Here is a 23,644-nt window from a genome sequence, read left to right as displayed (position 1 = left end):
GCGGCCACGTGACCGCGTTCTCGCCGGGGCTCTGGGCGTGCGGCCTTGCCCCGCAGTGCGGCTGCGGCGTCCCGGGGAAGCGCGATGGAGGAGGACGAGGAGGAAGCGCGGGCCCTGCTGGGAGGCCGCCCGGATGGGGCTGGCACAGGGGCCCCCGGCGGCTCCGGGGCGCTGCCGGCAATTTGCGACCCCAGTCGCCTGGCGCACCGGCTTCTGGTGCTGTTGCTGATGTGCTTCCTCGGCTTTGGTGAGCTTTCCGGCCTGCCGGGGTGCGGCCTGGGGGCCCCGACATCCGCGCTGAGCTCGGAGCTGCGACGCGGCCCTTTTCCCTTCCCCTTTGCCTGCGGAAGCTGCTGCCCCCGGCGTCTCGGTGGGGGTCGGAGTCGGCTAAGCTGAGCGAGTTTTGTCTCTCTCTTGCCCTCCAAGAAGTTCTAGCTCCCTGGGGCCATGGATGTGGGGGAACCCCTGGTTTGTCAAAGCTCGTGTCGATTTCAGAGGGGCGGTCGGAGACTCGGGATCGAGTCCCACGTCGGGCTCCCTGCATGGAGCCTGCTTCTCCCTCCTCCTGTGTCTCTTTCTCTGTGTCTCTCATGGGTAAATAAATAAAATCTTTTTTTTTTTTTAAAGAAGGAATTCAGGAAGATTGAACTCTCCACCCCTAAGCCCCCCCCCCCAAGCTTTTAAAGGATTAATAGGTGAGGATTCTGTTATTTGCTTCTCATCCTCTTTGGGTAAGTCCCTGAATGTGCCCTGCCGGTGGCTGCAGTAAGTAGGTGTGTTCCCTTGCTGCTCCGCTCTGCGGCTGGTGGAGGATCCCTCCTGGGTTTGCCCTGTGGTGGTCCTGGCGGTGTTCTGACGACTCTGAAAAGTTCTTGAGGTGATTTCTAAAACATCTGCTTGTATTCCCGCAGCTGATGTGTCCAGCATTCTCATGTCAGCTTGGTATGGTTTTAAGAGGTGGTTATGTGTTTCTCAGGGGCGTTGGCTAGAACCTGCTAGAATGTGTAATCAACGTTATTGTGGATAATTTTATGCTGCTGTTGGAAATATGTAAAAAGGCTTCCAGGAAGGATGCTTTGGGTTTACCTCCTTTGCAACTCTTGGTTCACCCCTTCCCCCACACTTTGTGGAAAGGTGGTGCCTGTCCAATAGCTTTAAAACATGACGTTGGTATCTTTTACAGCAATTAAAACAGGAATCATAACTTGCTGTGTTTAGAAACCAAAAAACCTAACATACAAAGCACTTAAAATTACCTCCCCTCAAGCAGACAGATTATTTTGGGTAAATTATGGTTAACTGCCTGATTTTATTTTATTTTTTAAATTACTGAGAAATTTTTTTAAGACTTTATTTATTTATTTATTTATTTATTTATTTATGAGAGACACACAGGCAGGGAATCTTGGGAATTCTGTTTGTAGATCTAGATTATTGTTTCAATTACCAACTCAGAGTAGTTAAACTCCATTCCTGCACTCTCATGGTAAGTGGTGACCTCAGGTAACATTATTAGGAAACTGCTGAGGGTGTTTGTGAAATCTTTAGTGTGTGTGTGTGTTTTGGTAGCTTTAAATAAGGAAAACAAAGCTGTTTCATGAAGATGCTAAAAAAGACAATTGTCGATTGACTTCTCTTAAGGTTCCCAATATTTGCTGTTTATGCACATAAGTTGAAAATGATTTGGCATGTTTTCTCTGCATCATTTGGCTACAACGTAGAAAATATTAGTGGAAAGGAAGTGGTCCACACTGTCAGTCCTTGAGCCCCTCATATAAACATTGAAAATCACCAATTGAATAATATTTGCAACTTGAAACTTCTACATGGACAGTATTATTATTTATAAAATGTTTGCTCTTCCTTATTGTAGGCAGCTATTTTTGCTATGATAATCCTGCTGCCCTTCAGACTCAGGTTAAGCGGGTAAGTTGATTTTTCACTTTATTTCTTTTGTTGGCTTTGGAGTAGGTTTAACTGTTGAGGCATCAAGTCTCAGATTGCCTGGCTGAAACGTCCGTTGAATCCATTTTAACATCTGTAGTGACATTCATGTGTAGTAAGGAGTATTCTTGAGTGGGAATGGGTGGCCACAAAGAATTCATTTATAACACTTGTGACTAGATACCGTTTTACACTTTAAATAAATGAGTGCTATTTCCGTAGAATTGCCAAAAAATATTAGCAGATTTTTGTTTGTAATGCACTTTCCAATTGCATAATCATCTGAATGACAAATGATTCTGTAGAATAGCTTTTTGCTTTCTTAAATATATCTTTGTTATTGTTCATTCGTGTTTTTTTTTTTTTTTTTTTTTTTTTAATGTGGATGCTGACTGCAGAGGATTCTCCATGTCAGTATCTTTAGTCTGGTTTTGTAAAAAATATATTTGATATTTACAGTTTCTTGTGAATTTAGATATTTTTTTCTTTGTAAGGTTTTATCTTTGTACAGAAAGAAAAAGATTAGCCCTTAACATTTTAGAGTGAAAGGAAAAGAAGGTAGGATTTGGGGGGTGCATAGGGATGGGCTAAGATTATCTTTTCCATGTGGAAGGAATACCAGTGCACATGGTATAATGGGAATAAGAATGGAGAAGATACAGGCAGATGGAGATGGTCCCAGTAGTGGGGGGATCTATTGATCCTGGATTCCATAAATGCTCTGAAAAGGCATACGGACCCAGGGATCCCAAGGGTCACCATTTTTCTGTGATAGGGGCCATAGCTGTCATGAGATTCTCAAAGCAGTTAGTGACTATAAATGATTAAGAAACTTCTGTCCTACGCACAAAGAATGTTTGATTTGTTGCTATACTTAACTGTTTGGAAAAAAATGAGTTTTATTTTCTTCCGTTATAGGATATGCAGGTGAATACCACGAAATTCATGCTGCTGTATGCCTGGTATTCTTGGCCCAATGTAGTTTTATGTTTTTTTGGTGGCTTTTTGATAGATCGAGTATTTGGAATACGGTAAGCTTGAGAAACATCTCCCTGTGGGTAAAATGTTATTAGGAAAACACAGAAGTAGATTAAGGCATTCTATAAAGATAAAGATAAAAATAAAATTCTGTATTGACTGTGATAACCTATATTATTATTATTATTATTATTATTATTATTAAAAGTTTTGAAGGGTTAAGTATAAAAGAGGAATTAATGTTATTTTGCTTGGTCTGAAGGGATGGAATTAGCTTGAAACTTTAGGGAGACCGATCCTACTTAGATGTAGGCTTTGGTGAGTGTGATGGTGAGTGTGATGAGGGGCCATGAGTTGCCTTGGGACCACGGCCAGTTTTCCAATGCTAGAGAACTATTCAGTAGAATGTGGATGGCCATTTCACAAGGATCTTGAGAGGGATTTGAGTTTCAGAAGTAGAATTTACTCATAGAATCTTTGAAGTCTCTTCTAATACTGGCATTTTATTACTCTGGGACATTAATGAGAGATTTGAAGTATAGAATGTGTAAGTGGGCAGATTTGCAATTGTATTAACTTGGTTGATACTTGTCCTTTTAAAAATAATTATGCTAAGTGAAATAAGTCAGAGGAAGACAAATACCATATGATTTCACTCATATATGGAATTTAAACAAAAAACAGAGTCATACCTATATAGAGAACAAATTGATGGTTGACACAAGGGAGGGCATGGAAGGTTGGCCAAAATGGATGAAGGGGAGTGGGAGATACAAATTTCTAGTTATGGAATGAGTAAGTCACAGGAATGGAAAGGCACAGCGTAAGGAGTATAGGCAATGGTATTGTAATAGTGTTGTATGATGATAGACGGTAGCTATATTTGTGGTGAACGTAGAGTAATGTATAAACTTGTCAAATCATTATGTTGTATACCTGGGAGTATTATAACCCTGTATCAACCATACTCAAAAAACAAAAACAAAAATCAATAAATAAAATAGTTTTTAGTTGTCGGGAATTATAACCACTTAAAATTACTTAATCTTGGAATAAATTCTAAACTCTTAATAGTAATTTTGTAAAGCATGTCCATTTTTTTAAAGATTTTATTTATTTTAGAGAGAAAGAGAACATGGTCCTGTGCATGCAGGAGAGCGGCAGATGGAGAGAGAGAGGGAGAATCTCAAGCAGACTCCCCACTGAGCATGGAGCCTGATGCAGGGCTCCATCTCACCACACTGACATCATGACCTAAACTGAGCCAGAAGTTGGATGCTTAACTGACTGAGCCACCAAGGCACCCCTAGAATGTTTTTAAGTGGGAACCCTGGGAACTTCTTGAAGATTATTTAACAAATTTTGTTTGTTGAAGAGATGATAATGGTTTAAAAGTGTATGCCATTCTCTGGAATCCTCTTAGAAGTCAAGACTTCTGTAGATTAATCTCTCTAGGAAAGCTGCTGACTTTAGAGGCAGACTAGCACTTTATTTTTTTTCCTGGAAGAAATATGTAGGGGTCAAAGAAAACTGGAGTGAATTATTACTGAAGGACTTGGTGACTTAGTCTTAATTCATTCTCTTTCTCTCTCTCACAGATGGGGCACCATTATTTTTAGCTGCTTTGTTTGCATTGGACAGGTAAGAAAGTCCAAAACATCCATTGATTATGTAACAGTGACTTTTCAATTCTTGTCTAATTCTACCAGCAAAAATGTGTTTATTGACTACCCCACTTAATTAAGCAGGGCCCACAGATGCCCATGTAGCATAATGCAGACTCCATTTTAAGCCTTGAGATAGATGAACATTAATATTTAAATTTCACAGATTTACTAAGAGGGAACATTAAAACCATTATAGAAGTTGTGGTTTTTTATTATTTATTTCTCTTGAATACTTTACCTTTTTATTTCTATTGAAATGATTCTACATTTCTGTTCTACATTTTAGGTGATTTTTGCTCTGGGTGGAATATTTAATGCTTTTTGGCTGATGGAATTTGGAAGATTTGTGTTTGGGTAAGTTAGGCATAATTTTATTCATCCTAATATGTTAATGACTATTTTAGTGTTTATTATTAATTTATTAAAGATTCATAAAATTATGTCTCTTCTGGAGAAATACCTCAAATCCTTGAAATCTATCTATATATACACAAGACTGTTTATTGTCTTACTTTTCCTTTAAGCAATAATTTTGAGTGGTCATGGTTAACTATTTGGGGTTTGGATATTAAATAGTTTTCCAGAAATGATATTTTTCCTGGATGTTTTGTTTTTTGTTATATTGAAGACTGATTTAAACTTCATTTAGAAAAGTATAGACCAACCATTTGTATGTTGGCGATTTATGAACATTTTTCCATTTCTTAATGGATGATATGCAGGTCTTTTTGAATTCTGTTAAAGAGGCTTGAATGATCAAACTATCAGCAGACTGATTATTCTTCATGAATTTCAGTGCCTGTTCAATACATCCATTCTGAGTCCAGCCTTGGGCTCCCTGCTGAGAGATGCAGATGATAGAACTTATTTAAGCTTTTCTTATAAGTACTGGGGACGTATAGACATATGTGATACGCCTTGGAAAGTTTCTGACTGAGAGAGAAGGAAACAAAATATATATAAAAATATGAAAGAGACGGATGCCTGGGTTGTTCAGCAGTTGAGCATCTGCCTTCGGCTCAGGGCATGATCTCGGGGTCCTGGGATTGAGTCCTATATCGGACTCCCTGTGAGAAGCCTGCTTCTCCCTCTGCCTATGTCTCTGTCTCTCTCTCTCTGTCTTATGAATAAATAAATAAAATCTTTTTAAAAAATGTGAAAAGGGTCAAGAGATGGAGGTATTGTCAGAAATGGCCTCATGGATGAAGTATGCCTTGACTTCAGCATCAGATTTGGATTTGTAGAAAGAAGGGGAATATTTTTGGGTTTTTGGATTAAGACAGAGTGAGGAGGACTCAGTGTTAGGATATGGAGGAGAATCTCCTAACTGAAGGTCTAGAGAGGGAGTGGTCAGTATGTAGGACTTACAGAGAGAAAGTCAAAGCCCAGGAAATAGAAAAATGTCAAATATGGAAGGTATTGGCCTGGAAAATGTGAATTTTTGTGTTTCCACAAAGTAAGAACTACTCTTCCCAGAGGGACCTTTTATGTAACATAGGTAACATAGGTGATGATGTAACCCAGACTCCTTTTATTACAGGTCATGTTTATTATTGCGACATGCCACAATCCCCAAAACTTAGCAGTGTCATACAGCCATTACAATATGCTTGTGGACTTTGTGGGTCAGGAATTTGAACAGGGTACAGCATGGATGGCTTGTCTATGCACCGGATGTCTGGAGTCTCAGCCCAAAAGATTCATGGAAGGTTGGGTACTGGAATCGTCTGAAAGCTTGTTGACTTAAACATCGCATTCTGGGGTTGGGATAACTTGAAGACTAGCACTGCTGGATGGAGTGCCTACATGTGGTCTTTCTGGGTGGCTTGGCTTTCTCATAGCATGGTATACTGAGGGTTGTTGGACTTTTTACAGGATGGCTCAGGGCTTCAAGTGGGAATGTTTGAGTAAAAAGGCAGATGTCAGCTTTGATTACATAGCACCACTTCCACCATATTTTATTGGTTGAGGCAGTCTCAGGCCCACTAGATTCAGAGGTGGGGACACACCTTTTGATAGGAAGAGTGTCAGATTTTAAACTTGCATTGCTAATAGTGGTATTTCTGTAAAAGCGGTAATTTTTCTTCCTTTTCTCACTTTTAGGATTGGTGGGGAGTCCTTAGCAGTTGCTCAGAATACATACGCTGTGAGTTGGTTTAAAGGCAAAGAATTAAACTTGGTGTTTGGACTCCAACTTAGTATGGCTAGAATGGTAAGTATGACAAACCTAATGAAGTCAAACAGGAAGTAAGAGATTTAATCTTATAATTATCACTTAAAAATAATGGGATGAAGTGTATTTTTGTTTGCTACATTAGGTATTGATTTTTTTATGTATTTCTCTAGACCATAGTATAACATTTACCTTACTTTAAGGCATTTTTACCTTGTTTCACTTAGGAAACAGTCTAAAAGGCTAATTGAGCATTTATTAGTTTAAAGAATCTGAGCATTGGTAGGGATCTTACCAAAATCTTACCAGGTTTTGTTATCAAATTTCTTTGCCCATTTTTTGCATTCCTCCTATGAAAGTCTTCCAGACTATACTTGAACATTTCTAGTGATTGGAAGCTCACTGTGTGATAGGGCGGCTCCTTTAGTTAGCTTTGTGAAGTTCAACCTCACATAGAGACGAAATTTGCCTCCACAAGTAACTTTTTCTGATTGCCCAAACTTTTTCCCTCTTGTTAATATTTATTTCCTTTGCTGTGAGCCAGCACTTTGCTTATAAAGACAGCTTTTAAGTTCCTCACTCATTTCCTGTGGTTGTCTAAGCCACATGACATGGGTTTCAGCTCCCTGGCCATGGTGCTCCCACCTGCCTGGGCTTACTGCAGGTATTCAGTGCTTTTCTCAGCATCTGGAACCTGGAACTATTTGTGGTGTTTCAGGTTTGGTCTGATAGAGGGTACTCAGGGAAGCAACATTGTACTTTTATTAATGCAACCTATAAGGTGTTTGGCCATCCCAAACCCTGTTAGGTATTTTTTTCTCATAAACTCCTATGAATAGAGGGTTTTTTGTTTTTGGGTTTTTTTTGTTTTGTTTTGTTTTGTTTTGTTTTTAAATCCTTGCCACTGAAAATCAAGGTTCCAAAGACTAGTAAATGGCATGAAAATGCTTGTAACATATTCTTAGGGAAAAAGAAATCCAGTAAAAAAGTCTTTAATGTAGTAGTTCATTATATGAAATGTGTAACACGTGTCACCTGTATGATACTTTTGTGACTTTATACATGTAGATTCTTCCTAATTTTTCAACCATTATAGACAGCACTGTTGTGTGACACTCTATAAAACCTGTCTGCATCTGTTTTCTGAGGCTAGGTTGCTAGGAATGGAACTGAGTCAAGAGAATTAGGGTTTCTTAGGACATATTCCCATATTATTCTCTCAATGATGTTTATATTTCCATCTGTGGGATATGAAAGGATTCTTTTTATTATGTAGCTTTGATAGTACAGACTGTTATTGCTTTAAAAAATTATTTTATCAATTTGATTGGAAACACCTAAATATTACTTTATTTGTAATTATTAGCTAGTGTGATTTTGCATATTATCTAAATTTTATACACAAGGATATTCTGAGTACTTTGTTATGTATCTTGTGCAAGTCAAGATATGTCTGTGGTGGTTTGTGGGTCTCATTGTCTAATAACTTATTGAAGAAGGAAGTGAGATGCACTCTTGGTGACATCATTGTGTCTACTCGTGGTCTTCAAGTTCTTCTCTGTATGGTCACAAATTAGCTCTAATCCGTTCAGCTGCATTCTAAGGAGCCCTAAGTTTTTTAGAAAGGAATCTTAGGTAGGGATTAAAGGGGAAAGGAGAGAAACTGAGTGGGAAATAACAGAGGGAGACAGAACATGAGAGACTCCTAGATCTGGGAAATGAACAAGGGGTAGTGGAAAGGGGAGGTGGGCGGGGTGATGGGGTGACTGGGTGACGGGCACTGAGTGGGGGCACTTGACAGCACTGGATATTATACTTACTATATGTTGGCAAATTGAACTCCAATAAAAAATATATTTTTTTAAAAAAAGAAAGGAATCTTAGGGGCTTCTAGAATGCAGGGTGGAGGTAATTGGGGTAATGGGGGGACCTGAGGAGGAGGTAGAGTGAGCCAGACTGCAAGCAGGCACCTTCTCTTCAGCTAGGGCGGCTCAGCCTTGACCTGATTTCTTGCTTAGGGTCCTTGTGAGAGATATGAGACCAAAAGATTCCATTTCAGAGCTGCTGGGATAGTTGGAGTTTCAGGGTTTTTGTGCTTTCCTTGTCCCTGGGCATATTCAAAATGGTCGTAGAGATTCTGGCTTTACCTTTCTATAGTTTTTCTATAGCCTGAGCTGTGGGCATTTTATCTTCAGGCTGCGGACTTCTCACTTATTATTTGTGTCTTACTGGGGGTTGGAAGTCCAGCACTCTTGATTTTCATTTGTAATTTGTTACTTTTAAATGCATTATTTCAACAAATATTTATTGAGTACTTGCTAAGTCATGTCATTTAGGCATTTTAAAATTAAAGGATTTTTAGGACAACATCCCTGTCATTGAGCAGCTTTCATTTTCAATGATATTGGGGAAAGTTTCTAGTACATCTCTATTTATACCTTATTACTCATTTGAATAATGCCATAAACTATTATTTTTGTAAGAAATAGCTGCATGGAATTTGCTACAGTGTTTGCTGTGAGAATATTGTGGATGACACATTTATTTCTCAGTCCTTAAGTGTCTGACCTGTCAATAACAGCATTTAGCATAGTTGGCATTCCACCTACCCTGATGTCTTCTCATGGGTTCCAGGTCACTACAGTCTCACAGTTTCCCTCTTGCCTTTCTATTTACTCCTTTGGCCTGTTTTGCTAGTTCCATCTTAGTCTTCTCAACTTGTAAATGTGGGGGTACCCTGGAGCATGGTTATTGGACGTCTCGTCTTTTCTTTTGACACTCACCTCCTTGGTGATCTTATCTAGTTTTGAAGTTTTAAATAAGGTGTCTTTGCTCCTGCATTTATATCACTTGTCCAGGCCTTTTCCCTGCATTCCACACCCCTATAATGCAACTTCCTACTTGACATTTCCACTTGGATGTCTAGTAGGCACATCAGACCTGACATGGTCAAAAGCCAGCTCTTGATTTTCTACTACTACCCTCCCCTCAACCCTCCCCCCGCCAAACCCAGCTTATGCTGTAGTTCTTTCATCCTTGGTTATGGGCAACTCTTTTCCAGTTGCTCAGACAAAACCTTAGGTGTCATCCTAAATTACTCCTCCCCAGTCAACATGTATTTTCCATTAGCCAGTCTTATTAGCTTTACCATCAAAATGTATCCATATTCTGACCTCTTCTCACCATGCCTACTGCTAGCCACCCTAGTCCAAGACCCACCATCTCTCTTCTGGATTATTGCAGTAGCCTCCTAGTGCATATATCCTTGCTTCTGCCTTTATCCCCACTTGTAGTCTCTTTTGAATACAGCAGTCAGAGCAAATCTGTTAAAATGTATGGAATCCTGCTGCTTCTCTACTCAAAACCCAAGTGGCTTCCCATCTCATACAGAATAAAAGCCAGAATCCTTAGTATTATCTGTGGTTTGCCCCCCCCCCCCCCAATTTCCTCTCCAGGGATCTCCTCTCATTTTTCTGTCTTCTTCATTTACACTGTTCCAGTCTCTGCCGTCCCTGCTGTTCCTGGAGCACAGTGCTGTTGCACTTTCAGGGCCTGGCTGTTCATTCTGCCTGAATGCTTTGTCCTTCCCCCCAGATCACCTCATGGCTAGCTGCCTTCAAGTTTTTACTCAAAGGCATAGTATAGTCTCAGTGAGGCCTTTACCCCTTTATGTTCTCCATCTCTGCTTTATTTTTTCCTTTATTTAAAAAAGTACTTACCACAATGTAATATATATACTACATATTTTGCCACTTTGCCCCACTGAAATATCAGCTTTATGAAAGCTGGGAATTTTTCTGTTTGTTCTTTGTTATATTCCCAGTACCTTAGAACAGTGACTGGTTCAATCAGGGCTCAATAATTGCTGAATGAATATGTGAATGAGGATATTATTTTCTGTAACTTTTATTGTCTTTTTATGGATAGGATGAGTTTTTTTTTTTTTTTTAAGAATGTCAGTATCAGCAAACGCTATGCTTTTTCTGAGTGAAAGTTTATTTATTCTTAGCTACCCTGTGAATTTTGTCACTCGTTTCATTTTTGCTTTTGCTACTAGAAAATTCTAAGTGTACTTTGCTGTTTTCAATACTAGCATTTTCTATAAATTAGCTTTTTTGTGTGTGCAGTAATCTTATCTGTGGTTTTTTCTTAGTGTGCTAGTTTTGTTTTAAAAACTTAGTAGTGTTTTTTAAAAATTTATCTATTTAATCTGGATCTTGTTATACCTGTTTCTCCTAGCTACCTCATATCCTTTATTGAACGAGATGGAGTATATATAAATGAAAATTATATATATGCCTTTTCCTTCATTTTCAGGGAAGTACAGTAAACATGAATCTCATGGGATGGCTGTATTCTAAAGTTGAAGCTTCGTTGGGTTCTGCTGGTCACAAAACCCTTGGGGTCACACTTATGATTGGTTAGTGGATCCTGATGTCCCTTGTTTTGTCTCTTCTGAAAGCATGTCATAGGAAGTATTATGGGAGAGGAAAGAACACTGGAATCAGGGTTAGACCACTTTGGTTATAGTTTTGCCTGAACAGTTCACTAGTTCTTGGACCTAATTAGAAATAGTAAATCATTCACCCTGTTTGTGTTACTATTTCCACTTTCTTAAAATGGAGGATCTTGTCCCTCTTTATCTGCTTCAGCACTGTCATGATGAGCAAATAAGAGTGTATTTGAAAATTCTGAAAACAGAGACTTTATACATGTAAGGTGTTACTAGTCTGTAGCAAATAGAAAATTACTTCCTTTTAAGCAAATTCATTTAGTATACCTGTGGAGCTAAGATTTTACAGAAGTTGTCATGGGAAATCACTGTGTTGGGAGTCAGGAGTGTGGGTTCTAGTCCTGGCTCTAACTAGTTCTGTCATCTTGGACAAGATGATTAGCCCCTGGGTCTCAGCTTTCTTTTCTGTAAAATTTCAGGTGTTTGACTGAAACTGTATAGGTCCCTCTGGCCCTAAGTTCTCTTAGCTAAGGCTTGGTTGTCCTGGTTGCTGGGTGGATCACTGAGTCACATATGAGGCCTTCTGGAGTTACCACCTGTGCTTTTCTCTGAGTAGTGGATTTTTGTAACTGAGCTCCATAGTGGGTAAGAGGGCCACTTGGAGAGCCCTACAAAGACCTGTGGGATGGTGGGGAGAATATTCTGTGCCATCTTTTATTCCTTATACATAACTTGATAGAGGTCAGTGGAGAGGAAGTCTTGAACAGGTAACAAATCTAGAGTCTCCTCCTTTCCTCTCTCACCTCTCAAATCCCTTGCCTTATCGAAAACTTCTTTTTCTTACTCTCAGATGCTCTTCAGTATTCCTTCCAGTCCTCTCCACAACGGAGAACTTAATAATTTTAAAGAATTTTAGAGCCAGGAAAGATTTGTGCTGTCAAGTCAAAACCTCTAGTTTTACAAATGGAGAAGTTGAACTCCTAAGAGATTAAGTTCTGTGTTCAACATCATTCAGCTGTGGCAGAAGTAGAACCCACGTCTACTGACTTTTATTTTAGCAATTTTCAGATAGACCACATTATGAAATTAAAGATTATTTTACTGAACTTCTTTTAAAAATCTTGAAAGTATAAACTTTATTTACTCTTTATCCTGATTCAGTTTAATGATAGGAGTGTAGCATTAGTGAGTAATGCTGATTACGAAGAGGAAGGAGAGCCTGGGTGAGCTGTGCTGTGGGTGGGTGGGTGGAGCCCTTTGGGCTGCCAAAGGGCAGGAGCAAGGGTTACAGACTTTGGGAAGAAATCGAGAGGAAGATGAGATGATCGCAGAATCAGACTTTGTTGTTTTTATTTATTTTTTTAAAGATTTAATTTATTCATGAGAGAGAGAGAGAGAGAGAGAGAGGCAGAGACACAGGCAGAGGGAGAAGCAGGCTGCATGCAGGGAACCTGACCTGGGGACTCGATTCTGGGACTCCAGGATCACGCCCTGAGCCTAAGGCAGGCACTAAATTGCTGAGCCACTCAGGCGTCCCCAGACTTTGTTTTTATAATTTCCCCCCCTGGCATCCATCAATAATCAGTGCTTAGACTTAGTTAATATATTAGTACTGATTTGCTAGCTGGTCATCCACTTTCTTAAGGAAATTCTAGATTACAAGACTAGACTAGTATGCTATGGTCTTTTCCCTCTAGTCTCCAACCTTTTGCTGGGAAATAAATGTAGTAAGAGTGACTGTAGTTTGTTGAGTACTTAACCACATGCTGTTCCTTTCCTTCTGTCCTGATTTAGTAATTGTAAGATTTTCTTATATGTGTCAGGATGGCATCCCTTTCAATTGCTAAGTTTTCTGCTATGACTGTAAGGTGCTGCCTCTTGGGAACCTTCATTCACTTTTAAAAATTTCTCTCTCTTTTTTCTTTTTTTATTATAGGGGGTATAACATGTATTCTTTCACTAATCTGTGCCTTGGTTCTTGCTTACTTGGATCAGAGAGCAGAAAAGATCCTTCATAAAGCACAAGGAAAAACAGGTTGGTCTAAATGCAAGAAAAGTGAGGCTTTGGGGATTTGCGGAACTTTGAACATCATTTACAATGAGATAAGTTCCTCATGTAGTGTTATAAGACCAGTGAGGCTTAATACATGTCTTTTATCTTTTATTTCCAATCTGTTTCAACTTGTCTAAATTTTGGGGGAAAAAAAATTTTTTTTTCACTTAAGCACTTTTGACAGAATTTACATTCTTTATTTTTTATTTTTTTATTTTTATTTTTAGAATTTACATTCTTGATTGCACTTTGTGTATTTGGAAAATGATGAGTGTTCCTGGAAGACAGCAGGAAAGTAGACAGTAATCTTGGGTTTTGCTTTTTCTAATGTCTTTTTAGATTTTCCCAGAAGTTATGTTCCAGTACTTTACTGAGAAAAGTGTTTTGTAAACTGAATGGCAAAGGTTAATCAACACTCTTGACCTAGGTGTGCAAAATTATGCTGATAGCTTCTTCCCTTTCTTTTTAAGGTGAAGTTATTAAGTTAACTGATGTAAAGGACTTCTCTTTTCCCCTGTGGCTAATATTTATCATCTGTGTCTGCTATTATGTGGCAGTGTTCCCTTTTATTGGACTTGGGAAGTGAGTATTCTCTGGCATTCCATTGTTGTTGCTAAATTATAATGAGAATTTAATCACACAATTGCAATTTTTTTAGCTATAAATCTTGCTTTTCTGGTTATAGTTTATATTTACATAGGAATTGTTTTACATCCTGGGATATAACTGATTTTCTTACCTTATAAGGGTTAGTATTTGGCTTAATACTTTCATTCTATTTTTGATGAAATATAACAGTTTTGAATCTTAATAAAGATTTATTTTAATGCTTTGTTTTAGATTAGTATTCTTTTTTTAAAATTTCCTCTTTATTCCTTTGTTTGGAATCCTATTCTTAAGAATGGAAATAGTGCTTTGGCTTATGGTGCCATGCCTGGGCGCATTTGCTAGGACTACATTATGCCAGGGTTAAAAATCAATTTCTTTTTTTTTTTTTTTTTTTTTATCACTTAACTCTGCCTTTCCACTGGCAGCTGCTCGAACAGAGCAGTATGTTGAGTGTGTTTATAGGGGTGTGTCTTTGTAATCAGAACCTTTAAATTCAGAGTGTTTTAAATTATTTGAGACAAGATCTCTAGGCATTATTTGGCAAAGGACCTATCCAGTCCGCTTTAAGGAAAAGAAGCACTCTTAATTTCATGTAGTAATTCATTTGGTATTCTGAAAACTTATGTGTACTGTTTGTTTATTTAAAATGAAAAAAGTCAACATCAGGGCATTTTATTTAGTGAAATACTTACATAAACACTAAAGCTTTAACATCAGTTGCTTAAAGATGAATGTTAGATCAGGTAAGAAGATAATAATCAAGAAGGAAAAGTTGGTTAAACTTAGAATTATTTTAATTTAGTTTTATTTTGACTTTAATTATTAAAAACAGCAGTTCTCTCTAAAGTACTTATTTCTCTCTCTCTGTCTCTCTCTATTTTAGAGTTTTCTTTACAGAGAAATTTGGATTTTCCTCCCAGGCAGCAAGTGCTATAAACAGGTATTTCATTAATTCTGTGAGTGCTTATTTTGTGCATAGTGTGGGTCTTTAATTATAACCAAATGTCCTAAGAGACAAAGAATACATGTAACTTAACATCCATAACATGAAATCAACATTATATTATTGGTACTTGATCCTGAGAGACCATCTTTGCATTAATGGAAAACTGAAGAAATCTTGGGCTGCTCTTTAATCTTTAAATTTCTGTTTACTGGGGGCACCTGGGTGGCTCAGTGGTTGAGCGTCTGTCTTTGGCTCAGGTCATGATCCTGGGGTCCTGGGATTGAGTCCCACATCAGGCTCCCCACAGGGAGCCCACTTCTCCCTCTGCCTGTCTCTGCCTCTCTGTGTGTCTTTCACAAATAAATAAATAAAAATCTTAAAAAAAATAAAAAGATACTATATTGTAAATTTCTGTTTACTGATGACCATTTTATTTTTTATTTTTTTCTGATAACCGTTTTAGAAGAATGCTAAATTAAATGAGCTAGGGTTTGCTTTACCTGATGGTTTTAGGGACTTCTTGGATTTTTTTTTTAAAGCTGTTATGATTTTATTAAATATCTTTTATATTCTTTGGGCAGTATTGTATATGTTATATCAGCTCCCATGTCCCCGATATTTGGGCTCCTGGTGGATAAAACAGGAAAGAACATCATCTGGGTTCTGTGTGCAGTGGTGACCACTCTTGCTTCCCACATCATGCTGGCCTTCACACTGTGGAACCCTTGGATTGCTATGGTAATGTCACTGTTCATGCTGGCAGGGCACAGGGCTTCAGGGAAGACTCTGTGAAGTGCATGTCAGGAGCCACCATATACTTCATTCTGATAGTAGAACTTGTGAAAGGGGAAAAACAATGCCTTGATTTCAGTTTCTACAAAATCTTTTAAAAGTAAATTTGATTACTAATGAATAAGGTATATTTAATTTTATTTGGCTTTTTAACATAATCTCAGTGCTGAAATAGAATTTGAGATAAAGTAGTCTTAGGAAAGCTAAAATGCTTATTAGTTCCATTTATTTTTCTGTACTTCCTTAAAAGAAATTCTTCCATCATAAGTGGCCAAAAAAAAAAAAAAATCTTTCTGCCCATGATTCATGATTTTGCATTCTTTTGACCTTGATCCTTAGAAGGTTAAAAACTTCATCAGGGTTTTGTTACTCTTTTTTAGAATGTCATTTTAAAGACCGCAGGCTGAGATGTGCTGCTTTTCTTGACTATTAACAAAAGAATATCTTGAACATATATGTTTGCACTTAGTGAGATTTCTTTAGGACAGATTCCTGGAAGTATAAATGCTATAGCAAAGGTTTTGCACATTTAACATCTTGATAGACATTGTGAAATTTCTCCTCTAAGAAGTTCTTACCCATTTATAGTTTTACCAATAATACACAAATGTGCATTTTTTAGTATCCAAGTCATGTTGGGCATTGGCCTTATTTTAACCTTTGCCAATATAATAGGTGTAGATGATCTTATTTAAACTTAAATCATAAGGCTTCCTTTATAATTAAAAAGTAACACTAGGTGATGGTTTTCTACCCTGCTCTCCAGTTAGGCGTTGATGATCTGAGGTAAGATAATAGACTTTTGGCATGGTGTGCCTTGATTGCTTAATTTGTAAATAATAAATATTGGAAGATTAACTTTCCAGAAATGTGGGTAGTAACTTTTTGCAAATTAGCTTTATTTTCTTGCTCAGTCCTTGATTGTACCCTGGGCCCAGTCAGTTATAAGCACACATAATATAAAATGGTTAAGACAGGGGATCTCTGGGTGGCTCAGGGGCGTGATCCTGGAGTCCTGGGATCGAGTCCCACGTTGGGCTCCCAGCATGGAGCTTGCTTCTCCCTCCTGTGTCTCTGCCTCTCTCTCTGTCATAGATAAATAAACAAACAAACAAACAAACTTGTGTGTATTTTGTCACTAGAAGGATACTGTTAGGGTCAGGACTTTTTTATATCAAATGTGAGTTTTAGTTATAATCATAATAAAATATGCATGAATATTCATATATTTACTAATGATCGCAGATTGGCTAATTTGCATTAAAGGAAAACCACCTTTTTTGGTTAATGTTAAGATTTTTAGCCTTTTCTGTTTTCTACAGGTTCTCCTGGGACTCTCCTATTCATTGCTTGCCTGTGCGTTGTGGCCCATGGTGGCGTTTGTAGTTCCTGAACATCAGCTAGGAACTGCATATGGCTTGTAAGTGTTTGCACTATAATGTCCCTCTTTGCTGTATCAATTTGATTATCATATAAAACTCCAGATCTCCTGAATCTAGTCCTCTTCAGGCTCCTGGGACAGCTCTGAATCTAGAAACTACTAGAAAAGTCAGTTAATCTATTTGTGATATTGTGGCAATGGATGCTCCAAGCCTCCAGCAAGATAGCTGATGTTAAGCTAACCCATTAGAAGTGATTTCTGACATTGCCACTGACTGCCTGTTTATCTGAGCGTTTCTTAGTGAGAAGTTGAGTTCTAGTCTCAGAACAGGGCAGAAGGCCAAAGTGGGAACTGCACTCATGGTTGGTATTCACGTAGCTTTTTCTTTCATTCAGCAGGAAAGTATTAAGCTCATACTGCACTTAGTAAGACAAGCTGCCTTACCTTTGAGCATAACAGCTAGTAGCAGAAACACTCTTGGGTTGAAAAAACCTAATCAGGTCGTCCCTGATTAAAAACATCTCTTAACACTAATAGTATGTCATTTACGGATACTAATATTTAAAGTGAATTGTTATTCTGTGTGTGAAGACTTTTGAAACTGAAATGTGTTTTTGTATTTCTTGTTTTGTAGCATGCAGTCCATTCAGAATCTTGGGTTGGCAGTCATTTCCATCATTGCTGGCATGATACTGGATACTCGGGGATATTTGTTCTTAGAAGTTTTCTTCATTGCCTGTGTTTCTTGTAAGTGTGTTATGTGGCAACATTTAGTTTCTTTTAATATGTAACAGAATGTTTTTATTTATACTTTTAGGTTTTTGTTGTTGTTCTCTTTTTCCCTCTTTTAGACCAAATCCCTAGTATGTATCTCTCAAATTTGCCTGTTTCTTCAGTCTGTGCATTAGTTTCCCAGCTGGTGGCTTTCTGGTTCTCTGAGGATTCACAGGCACTTTTTTTTTTTTTTTTTTTAGGAGATTCCTATTTTTAAAAGTAGTAGTGGAATCTGCTTCATATTCTATTTTAAATATTTACAGTTTTTAGGAAACATTATCCTCTTTGAAGTGAAACCATTTTAAAAGGTGGCGAGTACATCCCTGGTGTGAATATGTGGACATTGGTATGAGTTAGGTGTGAGTGCTCATAGTTTATTCATTAGACAACTTTAAATTGCCTTTATTTTTAGTCCTGTTATTTAGTGTTTACCTGTAATGATTTATTGGTTGAAAATAGGAAGTATTAGGAAACAGTATTACTATTGAAAACAATAAAAATAAATTAGCATTTTTCCTGTGGTAGCCTTCACTATATGCATAGTTGTATTCATCTGAAAAAAATTCTTATATATCAAGTTGTCCTTTATGCTTTTACATGTGTTTAAAATGGTAAGCCCTAACCCCAGTGATGATTTTATCATTTACATTTATAGAGATTAAAGGCATTTAATCTCTCTAAAACCACATTCTCTTGAAAGGTGGTATTAGTAGATAATTATTATGAAAAGCCTGAATGTATTTTATTATTTCATAATTTTAGAAGTAAACACATCAAATTTTAAGAATATGTTGTTTTTAAAAAGTGGGTCATGTAGAATTCACAATACTAGGTCATCAAAGTGTTTTTGTCTATTTTTGATGCTGCAACATGTGGTTTAATTTCAATCCACGATTCTATGTATATTTGGTTATTAAATCAAACACTACCATTTAAAAATGTTTTTATTGCCATATTAAGTTAAATTTAGTGTGCCTCACTTGTTAAGGTAAAAAGGCTGTAACATAGAGATTGTCACTGGCTCCAGGCTTTTGGGAGTCAAATGGCCACATTCTATGTTTGGTTAATTTGTTAAAAATGAACATGATGTTTTCAGACTTAGAATCCTCAAAGGATTGTTTCTGTTTGGTTCTCTGTAAAAAGATAGGGGGCTCGCAGGAGTTTTGGAATACCAGGAAGGACTACCACTTAAAAGGAAGAATAAAGAGAGTAAATAGCAGCTGGGATGATCTCTGTGGATCACCCCTTTTCTTGTATCAGCTTGTCTCTGATCCTGCTGCCCTTGGGCTCCTGTAGCCCATCGAATAAACGGTGTGTAAATCATTTTTAGTGCTTTTTGGAAGATAATATAATAGTGTTTTTATTTTTAAATGCCAATCAATAAAGATTTATATAAGGTTTACTTTGCAATTATGATTACATAGGAATCATTGGGAAGAAGTACATGTTTTTGAAGGATCCTGTGTTTTGTTTTGTTTTTTCACTTCCAGTGTCACTTTTATCTGTGGTCTTACTCTATGTGGTGAATCGTGCCCGAGGTAAGTAGAATTCGACATTTTCTTCTTAAACCATTGTGGATCATCTTGTGGGGTCCCTGGATTGTCTGTATACCTCTTTAGAAGCCAGTGCTTTAGTTCATGTAATGATAACACTCTCTTCATAGTGATGGAAACACATTTCATTATGTAATCTGTAATTATATATTTTGGAACTTCAGATTTTTTTTTTTTTTTTTTTTGGAACTTCAGATTTATTAAGATTGTTGTCCTGCCCCTTCTGGCCAGTTCAATCTAAGTGTTTTTTGTTTTTGTTTTTGTTTTTTTTCCAATTTAAGTTTTGTAATATAAAATTTTAGATTTTTTTTATGTTAGCATAAAGAAGTATGGCGTTTCAAAATAACCTGAAGCCATTACTGTGTTACTGTCTCATATTTAAAATAATAAGGAAACAAATTCATAGTTATAGTTTGCATTTTAAGGTTGAAAGAAAATAGTTTGCATTTTAAGGTTGATACAGAATGAGGTGTTACAGATTTTTTTCTTTTGCTGGCATATTATAAATGCATTTGTACTTTTTTTCTTTGTTCTGTATATGAGTTTGATGTTACCCTTATGCCCAATGCCCAAGCTATTTCTAACTAGTTTGCTCCTAAAGTTTGTTGTACACTTGGTAAAACGTATATACCTGCTGTTTAAATGATTTTAGGTCACTTCCTTTAATTTCTCTTAATTTTCACTATTACTGAAAATAAATACAATTTCCCAGTTAACAAGATGTAAAGCAGTACATGAGTCCAAACTTAAAAAAACAGTGCTCGAATTAAGGAGTGATTATTTGTATGTAGATCATATATTCTTTTTTTTTTTTTCCATATAAAGATTCTTAAAAAACATTTTTTCCCCTTGGGAAGGTCCCAGGAGGTAAACATTTCTTTCTCATTTTTCATAGCCTTTTCTGTTCATTTAAGGTATACCCATACAAGTAAGTGTGTGTGTGTGTGTGAGAGAGAGAGAGAGAGAGAGAATTTTACTTTTAATAGTCATGTAGAAAGATTCTATGCCTATCTGTGTTTTAGGGGGGAACCTAAATCATTCTGCAAGACAAAGGGAAGAAATAAAACTTTCTCATGCTGAGTAAGTATTAAAAGAGAAAAGTTGTCTTCCCCCCCCGCAAATCTCAAAACATTAGCTTTTTCAAAGTGTTAGGGTTAGACTTTTAAGAAATTAGTCTTTGAGATTCAAGAGCTAGAGATTATCTCCGGAACTACTATAACAAAATTCTTGTTCAGAAAATTTAAATAGGATGGATATCAAGGGTTAAAGTAAAGGGGGAAAAATAACTGGGTTTTAAATTGCTTTCTGAGAGAAAGACCAGAACTCTAGTATTTATAACTTATTAGAGGGAAGGGTCTTTGTCCTAAACTCCTGTGCTGGGCTTACCCTTCCATTCTCTGATATTTTCTTTTTCTTAACTAGTTGAGAAAAATTTTCATTTTGTTCTGGTACTAACATTCTATGTTCTCTGACTCATTTGGAGCAGATTAAGTATATAGTGTGGCATTAAGTTGAACTAATTTTTTTCATGAAGGTATGGTAAAATGTAATAGGAACTATATTTCCTATTATTATGATTTCTGATTTTTAGATATTGAATTTTTTATGATTTAAAAAATTTATTTGTAAACATACACCATGTAACTATAAGTTTTGTGAATTTTGTATGGGTTAAAATCTTGTAGAACAAAAAATGGAAGGTGATTCTTGGCCATTTCAAATTCCCTTTAAAGTAGTAATTCTAGAATGCATCTTGAAAAGATAATCAGAAGTGTTACAAGTTTTAAATATCTTTATGACAGTCTTATTTGTTACATTAATATATTGGAAACAACATGAATGTCCCAAAGTCGGGAAATGATTAAATAGATTATGACATATCCATATAATACTGTTGTTAAAATCATGTTTTAGAAGGATTTTAAAAGTCAGAGATAATTCCCTCCCTGCACCATGTCAGAAATACTTACCATGCCACATGTTGAGGAGACAAAAAGATTAAAATGCAAATGTAATATTCTCATTTTGTTCAAGAAAAAGTACACAGGCACATGTATTTCTTACTTACTTGTATATAATAGAAGAAATACTGAAAGGAAAAACTCCAAATACCAGCAATTCCATTTCAGTATAGTAAGGTTACAGGCATACTTTTGGCATATCTGTTTTGTAATGCTTATGGTTTTTATTTTGTAAACCAAATGAGACCTCCTGTTTTTTCCCTCTTTTTGATAATTTATTACATTGTGTTTTGCAGATGAGAAGCTTTAAATGACTGTGTCATGAGAATGGGCTGCACACATCATTGGTTCGAAAACCTCACTTTTTTTTTTAATCTAGAGTTTATGTAGGGAGAATAATGGTTTGGAAACTTAGTATATTTATATATCAAAAACACCTACTTCAAAGTATATTTGTGAGGGCTGTTTCAGACTCTGTCTTATGTACTGTGTATTGCTGAAGAATTCTGTGGAATCGGCTAACAGTGAAGTGTAGAAAGTTTCTCTGGAATATGCAAGTGAACTTCATTAAGGACAGTAAATAATGGAAAACTTGGATCTTGTACTAAGATAATTTTCAGAAGATGTTTCTTAAGGATATGGCTTTTTTTTTTTAAATCTTAAAGCAAAACTAAAAGCTTTTGAGGGGGTAAAAGGGATATTTTATACAGAATAAACAATGGCATTGTAGTAGACATTCCCTGTTTTTATAGGGAATAGTTAAGAGATTTTTTTATGGAATCTCCTCATTTTCACAAATAGCAGATTGTATTCTGCTATCTTTAGTTATGAGAGGCTGCCAAGCAGTGACCCTTTTGAGCTTCTATATCTCTCCATTACTAAGGACCCTGATCACTTAGGGATTAATTTTATAGTACAGACTTTCTGTAAAATGTTTTCTTATAGTGATTAATTTCTAAAAAGTATCCCTTAAATTATGATAGTTGCATACCTACATGGATAAAAACACTGCAAAAGAAATACTCGATGTCTTCTAAAACCTTTGATTAAAAAAAAAAATTAAAACATTGATTTTAACCCTTATTTATTTGGAAGATTATTTCTATAAGAAAATCTAAGTTGGAATAAAGAAAATTTGCCTAATTACAGTCTTTGAAAGTCAGTGAAGTACCCTTTTCTCCAGAGTAGGACCTAAGTAACATTTATGTTTTTCAGATTAAATAAAATGTGATTATAAATTTTTCTTGACAGACTTAAAAACTTTTAAACTTGAGTTAGTCTTAGCCTATTATAAATTAAAGTCGAAGAATTTTTCATGTGTTTTACTCTCCAGGAGTATGCAGATATTTTAGAAAACTATTAAACTGTCATATTTAGCTAATTGTAGTGTTTAAAATACAGGACATAACATTGTATGTTAGAAAGTTCTGGAACAGATTGAAAGTACATTCCTTATTCAGGTTACTAAGTTTGCTTACATCCCTTTTTCTGATTTACAGTTTATTGTGTCCTTACTCAGTTGTTAGTTCTTTAGGCTTTGACTGCCATGTGACAGAATGTTCTAGCCCAGATTATTGAGTGTTGGCTTTATCACTTGGTGAGAGTGGAGGAAGCCAGCTGCTACTGCTGCTGGAGGGCTTGCGTGGTCCATGCCTTACTTTTTTCACCACCTCCGTGCCTCAGCCATAGTGAGCTGCTTAATTATATTTTTTCAAATGGGTCATGTTCCTTTCCCTTTTGGCTGCTCCCTTTGCCTAGGATATTTTATCCAGGATCCTCGGTAACCTGGTTTCACCTGATTTACAACAGAAAACCTTAGCCCCAGCTCAGAAGCATTCTTCCTGTGGGAACTCTTCCAGACCTTCAGGCTATATATCAAGTTCTTCTAAAATTTTTGTGGTCTCTGAAAAGCCCTGTTTTTTCTTTCTTGGCTTACCTCAACTTAAAATGAAGAATTTGTGATAGTGTGAGTGTCTGTCTCCCTTCAGATTGTAAGCTCTAAAAGGGCAGGGACTGTGTCTGTTACGTTAATTATGATTGTGTTGATAGTGCCTATCACAGAGTATGCACAAAATAAATATTTTTTGAATGGTGCATAAATTAAAAGGAGAGTAAAATGGAGTAATCTTTTTGGAGGGTAAATTGGTAATATGAATAAAAAGACCTAAAAAGGGGACTTCATGATGGTGGACTACATGCCTTTTGACTTAGCAGTTTTATTTCTAATAATTCATCCCAAGAAAGCTATCAGGCAAATATACACATAAATGTATTTTAAGAAAGTATTTTCGTAGCAAGGTTGGTTGTTTTATGATAGCCTTAAAAAGGAAAACACTCATGTTTATTAGAATAGGTTTATT

The 23,644-nt window shown here is 36.7% G+C and overlaps 1 protein-coding gene across 3 annotated transcripts; it reads left to right on the top strand.

The window, feature by feature from the left end:
* Positions 1–23,457, top strand: MFSD1 (major facilitator superfamily domain containing 1). Of its 3 annotated transcripts, XM_041731921.1 has the most exons (17): positions 2–247; positions 1,874–1,926; positions 2,863–2,975; positions 4,521–4,563; positions 4,876–4,943; positions 6,693–6,801; positions 11,080–11,182; positions 13,152–13,250; positions 13,739–13,850; positions 14,761–14,817; positions 15,405–15,561; positions 16,938–17,035; positions 17,631–17,743; positions 19,261–19,308; positions 20,346–20,403; positions 21,581–21,631; positions 23,043–23,457. In XM_041731921.1, exons 1-16 carry the CDS (start codon positions 85–87, stop codon positions 21,582–21,584), a joined length of 1,398 nt encoding a protein of 465 aa, XP_041587855.1. In that variant the 5' UTR covers positions 2–84; the 3' UTR covers positions 21,585–21,631; positions 23,043–23,457. The 3 variants fall into 3 exon arrangements, with proteins under 3 accessions (XP_041587856.1, XP_041587855.1, XP_041587854.1); XM_041731920.1 differs by having other exon boundaries at positions 21,581–23,457; XM_041731922.1 differs by lacking the exons at positions 21,581–21,631; positions 23,043–23,457 and having other exon boundaries at positions 1–247; positions 20,346–20,407.
* Positions 23,458–23,644: the final 187 nt, after the last annotated feature.

Source organism: Vulpes lagopus, chromosome 17, assembly GCF_018345385.1.
Source record: "Vulpes lagopus strain Blue_001 chromosome 17, ASM1834538v1, whole genome shotgun sequence".
Classification (NCBI taxonomy): Eukaryota; Metazoa; Chordata; class Mammalia; order Carnivora; family Canidae; genus Vulpes; species Vulpes lagopus.
The sequence above is the reverse complement of the archived record's forward strand: the minus strand, read 5'-3'. Positions and strand labels throughout refer to the sequence as shown.